Raw genomic sequence first — 6,000 nt, forward strand, 5'->3', positions numbered from 1 at the left:
CAAAGGAAAAAAAAAAAAAACGAAACAGCCAATAAACAACTTGAGGCAAATACAAATGTAGTCGCCATACAAACTAAATGGATACAAGTGAAGCAAGAATACAGCGGAATGTATGGCGGCAGTCAATGGGGCTTGAAAAATCACCAGAAAGGGAAAAAAAGGCAGACAAACGAATGAAGCCAATGTGTAAAGATGTAAAACTAGTGCTGAAAGATACATTGCCATTAAACATTTGATGCATCATATTTAGTACACTCTGCAAGCAAGTTAACAGACATTATAAGGAGGTCACAATGCAGTTATAGTAATATTATAACAGACCAACAAACTAAGCTACCAGTACAGATAGCTACCACTGCACAACATGTGTGTTAAACAAATTTTTTAAATTCGATGTAGTGTGACATGCACAAGTGCAAAAACAAAATCTTGAAATTGGTCATAGTGTGACACACATCAGTGAATGCAAACAAGCAAAACATTGTGCCTATGACTAGCTTGTGTTCAAACTTGAATGTAACTTTTTTATGTTTCATCATGTAATAAAATCTAAATATGCTCTGCTAAAAAACATAAAAAAAACACTGACCACGTGCAACACAGTCTAAAAAATTAAATGCATCTGTACAAATTGCTATCTGTGCAATGACTACTCAACTTATAATTACAGTATACTAAAAATGGGATAGAAAGAAGGCATGCAATTAGGCACAGAATACAACCTTTGATCCATTAAGATATAAGAACAGACTCCAAAATGAAATGTTGCTGGGACTCATTCATTACTTAACTCACTGTAAAATGAGGCTCAGAATAAAAAAAAGTACTAAAATTATTTGAAATACTGCAGAAGTCCACCTAATGTATAATAAAGAAATTACAGGACGTTAGTACATGCTACTATTCATTGCCACTAGTCCTAAAGTTACGGTGGAACTGAATAACACAGTAGATGTATACACTCAATAATGTAAGCTGAACTGCAGCTGTATTTGTTAACAGACCTTTTATAAGATGTCACTGTTAAATTTCACACATAAAAAGGATTTGGTGAGCCCAGCAGGGGGCACTTACCCTGTTGTGTGTGGACCCTAATGTCCCAGTGGAGTGATGGGAACACTGTGCTGTAAAAAAACTGCTGCCATCCTTCAAATGAGACATAAAACATGTGGACTGTCTGTGGTCTAAAAGATCCCTGGGCATCCTTTAGAGATTAGTGTTTATCCCACTAACCATCTCATGTCCCTTATTGCTCTCTAACTAGCTCTCTCACCCCTTTACCTAACCTAATAGTCAATGTGTGGTGAGCGTACCGACACTGTGCTACACATTGATGAGTGTTGATGTGGTTCCCCACTGTCTATGTAAAGTGCTTTGAGTAGGTTAGAAGACTGTTATATAAATTAATTATTATTATGAGTGTAGCTCAAAAGTTAATTGTTTACTTCAGACATTTCTGGGTACATACCATATAAAAGTACTTTACAATGGCTTCAGTGACGTGTAGACTGCAGACAAATTCAAACATTTCGATTGGAGGCAGGTTATGAGATTTTCTCCGACATTACACATGTCACCCGTAGTAGGAAATAACTTTGTAACCTTCAAGGTTGCCATTTTTCCACTTTCTCTACTAGGCCACATTATCTAAACTATACCCACTATTTGTATATATAAACAGTTTGTTTTTTTTTTTTTTCCCCAAGTGACATATGACCCTTTTTACACAATTAAGAAAGGTGCATCTTCACATTCGAAATGTAGGCAGTTCAACTGAATTGGCACAGAGATCCAAGCAATAGTAAGTCAATGAGAACCGAGCCTGATACCTACTGGTTGCAATTCCAGTTTCTCATATCTTAGGCCACCCTATCAGCAAAACAGTGGTAGAAGAAAGGAAAGGACAGAGGAAGAATAGTTTATCTCATGCCCAGTGCAACAGAAAAAAGTACACAAAGCCTACTGAAAATAAAGTAAAGAGGAATGTGGAGACAGTCGTCTCACCCAGTGCCCCTGAGCCTCTCTGTCAACGAACGCCTCCTCAGACAGTCCCTTTATTTTCCGATAGCTGCGAATGTTCATCTTCATCTCAATATGGTTTGGGTTTGACACAAAAAACGTGTGGGCAGCTGACACTGCTTTGTCAAACTTCTTTAACTGCAGAGATGGGAACGAAGGACAAACTTGAATGGGATTTAAAGACTTTTAAAATTGACAGAGATGTGAATGCACACTTAATCAAAGCCAAAACAAATTGCACGTTTACACTGCACATGCCTACCTTGTAGTAGGCGACCTGCAGAAAGTTGTATGGCACCCGCTTGTTGAAATCCGACTGCACATCCTCAGACACAGGGGCTCGCGCTGCTGGTTCCAGACGGCTACGTTCACAAAAACTCAGACACTCACCCCGACGCAGGACTGCCTGAAAAAAGTTCAAGTCGGACACAAGAGGCTCCGCATCTCGTGCAATCTCATCAAGTCTACAACCGCTGTGGCAGCCAAGCCGGGCCTGGCTCACATCGTCTTGGGTCTGCAGAGCCCATTCCAGCAGCGTGACTACTTTCTCCCAGTCTTTCATAAAGTATGCTCGGACCCCGTCGTGGTACAAACTGTCGTAGGACTGCAGCAGGGCAGCGCTGGAATGCATATGCGACCCAGCTGAGACAAGCCATGCGAGGGAAAACTGTAAGAGCAACCCAGCTGGCGGATGAAAAAGAAAAACTGAGAAAACTGATGCCACGTCTGCAAGCGAGGTAGCCATGATCGTCCACGCAAAGCAGGCTGAGCGATAGCGAGGAGGCGCTACAGGCTCCAACAAGTTTCTGAAAATCCGACAAGGAGAGGGAGGGACAGGGAAAAGCTGAAGACTAAGCAGTGGTTTCGCAGCCCATGGTGTGTTGCCAAGCAACCAGAATGTCCAGCCTTATTTCTCCCCCATCTCGCTTCTGCCGCGTGTCATCTCGTTTCTTTATTATTTTTGTTTCTTCGTTTACAAACAGCACGAGAAACAGAGTTAGCTTGTTTTTTTATCTTTGTTTACCGTGTGTGTGTATGTTTTTCTTCGGGCACTGCAGTTTCCCAGTAAGACGCGAAAGACGTGCGTGAGTATGCTTTGAAATGGATCGCCCTCCCATAACAGGGTTGGCTGTTATGTACCACGGGATACGCGTATTCTAACCGCAAGATATCAAATCGGGTAAATGAATGGCAATTTCTGATTTGCTCTGTACACCGAGTATAATCAAACATACCATCTAACATACGACTAGCAGAGGTAGCTGGCGTCGACAGGGTGGGATGAAGGTTCGGTACCTAAATAAATTGAATAATCTGTACCAAACCAAATTGTAACTAACTAAACCAAACGTTGGGAGCAACTTTTTATATATATGTGACAAGTCCAAAATATGCCTCCTATGGGAACTTCCCTAATAAATCACGGGTCACTAAGTAAAATTCCCCTAGGGGAAAACATTTCCGAACGAACCATAGCCCCGAGGCCTTCACCTGTGCAAAACGGGAATAGGTTCAAAACAGATCTGTAAAAATATGAATAGTGACTAGAAACAAAAGTGCATGTTAGGTTACCTTGCCACATTAAACTGGAATAGCGGTCAAATCACACCTGTCTATAATGTAACCCCGGGTGTTATGATCAGATAATCCTGTGCTCTGTCTCTTAACTCTACTGGCAAAAAAAAAAAAAAACTAATTAAAATGAAACAAAATGCAATCTAATCATAGTTCAATTAAGGTATATTGCTTTCTTCAGTAAAACAAATTTGGCGCAGAATACCAGTTCAGACCTGAAATGTGAGGCAGATGTTTAACTCTTTCTTACATAGTAAAATTAAGCAGAAGCGTGTTTTTTTAAATAGATAGATAGATACTTTATTAATCCCAAGGGGAAATTCACATACTCCAGCAGCAGTATACTGATAAAGAACAATATTAAATTAAAGAGTGATAACAATTCAGATATACGGACAGGCAATAACTTTGTATAATTTTAATTTTTACCCCCCGGGTGGAATTGAAGAGTCGCATAGTGTGGGGGAGGAACGATCTCCTCAGTCTGTCAGTGGAGCAGGACATTGACAGCAGTCTGTCGCTGAAGCTGCTCCTCTGTCTGGAGATGATACTGTTTAGTGGATGCAGTGGATTCTCCATTATTGACAGGAGTCTGCTCAGTGCCCGTCGCTCTGCCACGGATGTCAAACTGTCCAGCTCCGTGCCTACAATAAAGCCTGCCTTCCTCACCAGTTTGTCCAGGTGTGAGGCGTCCCTCTTCTTTATGCTGCTTCCCCAGCACACCACTGTGCAGAAGAGGGCGCTCGACACAACCGTCTGATAGAACATCTGCAGCATCTTATTGTAGATGTTGAAGGATGCCAGCCTTCTAAGGAAGTATAGTCGGCTCTGTCCTTTCTTACACGGAGCATCAGTATTGGCAGTCCAGTCCAATTTATCATCTAGCTGCACTCCCAGGTATTTATAGGTTTGCACCCTCTGTACACAGTCACCTCTCATGATCACTTTAGATATTCTCTATTTAACCTCTGACTTAATCGTAGGCCCAAGCTGCAGCTACAGTGGATTCAAAAATAATTCAAGCCTCTTGACATTCTGCACACATTTTGCGCTGCAGATTTAATTTAAAATGGATACATTTACCATTTTTACCCATCAATCTACACTTAGTAACCCATGACAAAGTGAAAACATGTTTTTAGAAAGGTTTGCTAATTTATTAAAAATCAAAAACTGAAATCTCTTATTCATATACATATTTAGACCCTTTATTGATGTCTTTGGCAACAATTATAACTGAGTTTTCTTGGGTAAATCTTTACAAGCTTAGCACACCTGGATTTGGGCAGTTTATTGCATTATTCCTGTCAGATCCTCTTGAGCTTTGTTAGACTAAATGAGAAACATTTGTAAGCTGCAATCGTCTCCATTTATGTCCTAAGGCGTTTCTGGGCTTTGAGTGGGCCACTCAAGGATAGTAAGAAACTTGTCCTGAAGCCATTTCAGCATTGACTTGGCTGTATGCTTCGGGTCATTCTCATGTTGAAAGGTTGCCCCAATCTGAGGTTGCGTGCACTCTGGAGCAAGTTTTCTTCCAGGACCTCTTTTTATTTGGCTGCATTTATTCTTCCCTCAGTTCTAACCAGTCTCCCTTTCCTTGCTGCTGAGAAGCACCCCTATAGCTTGTTTCTGCTACCACCATTTCACACAATAGGGATAGTATTAGGCAAATGATGAACAGTGCCTCGTCATATATATATACATTGTGGTACCCGGCGAGTGTTCATGCCCGGCCGGGATGCCCAGGAGGAGCGGAGGAGGGCTTGTGCCTCCTCCAGGACATGAGGGGGTGTCCTCCCTGGTTGCTTTGGGGACCACGGGTACAGAGCTTGGAAGCTCAACCCTGTAGGGTCCCGTGGTCACTGCCAGGGGGCGCCCCGATGCCTTGGGAGCCCTGGACCTCAGTACTTCCGCCACACCCGGAAGTGCTAGGGGGAAGTATTGGGGACACCCGGAGGACTTCCAGATAAGCCGACAGAGCTTCTGCCACACAGGGGTGTGGCTACAGAAGCCCTCAGGATGCACCTGGAGTCCTTCCGGGGTGAATAAAAGGGGCCGCCTCCCTCCAGTCAGGGGCAAGAGTCGGGAGGAAGAAGACGAAGCTTGGTGGAGAGGAGTGGAGGAGGACCAGAGACTAAGAAGGCATTGTGAGTGTGGCCAAGGAATTAAAGGGGTGTTTGGTGCTGAGGCACTGGGATTGTGCACTTGACCTTTGTAAATAATGTACAATAAACGTGTGTGTGGTGATACCAACATGTCTACCTGTCTGTGTCCGGGCTGTTCCCCACAACATATATATATATATATATATATATATATATATATATATATATATATATATATATATATACTAATAAAAGGCAAAGCCCTCACTCACTCACTCACTCACTCACTCACTCACTCATC

General features: G+C 42.4%; 1 protein-coding gene across 1 annotated transcript in view; it reads right to left on the reverse strand.

Annotated features, from left to right (window-relative positions):
- Positions 1-2,818, reverse strand: part of p3h3 (prolyl 3-hydroxylase 3) — a 37,345-nt gene extending 34,527 nt beyond the window's left edge. The window contains exons 1-2 of the mRNA XM_028809924.2: positions 2,282-2,818; positions 2,005-2,157 (exon numbers count right to left, since the gene is read on the reverse strand). Of these exons, the coding sequence (XP_028665757.2) occupies positions 2,005-2,157; positions 2,282-2,764 (636 nt within the window). The 5' untranslated portion in view covers positions 2,765-2,818. The remainder of the gene's footprint in view (positions 1-2,004; positions 2,158-2,281) is intronic.
- Between the last annotated feature and the right edge of the window lie 3,182 nt (positions 2,819-6,000).

The sequence above is a fragment of the Erpetoichthys calabaricus genome, chromosome 9 (assembly GCF_900747795.2).
Source record: "Erpetoichthys calabaricus chromosome 9, fErpCal1.3, whole genome shotgun sequence".
NCBI classification, from domain to species: Eukaryota; Metazoa; Chordata; class Cladistia; order Polypteriformes; family Polypteridae; genus Erpetoichthys; species Erpetoichthys calabaricus.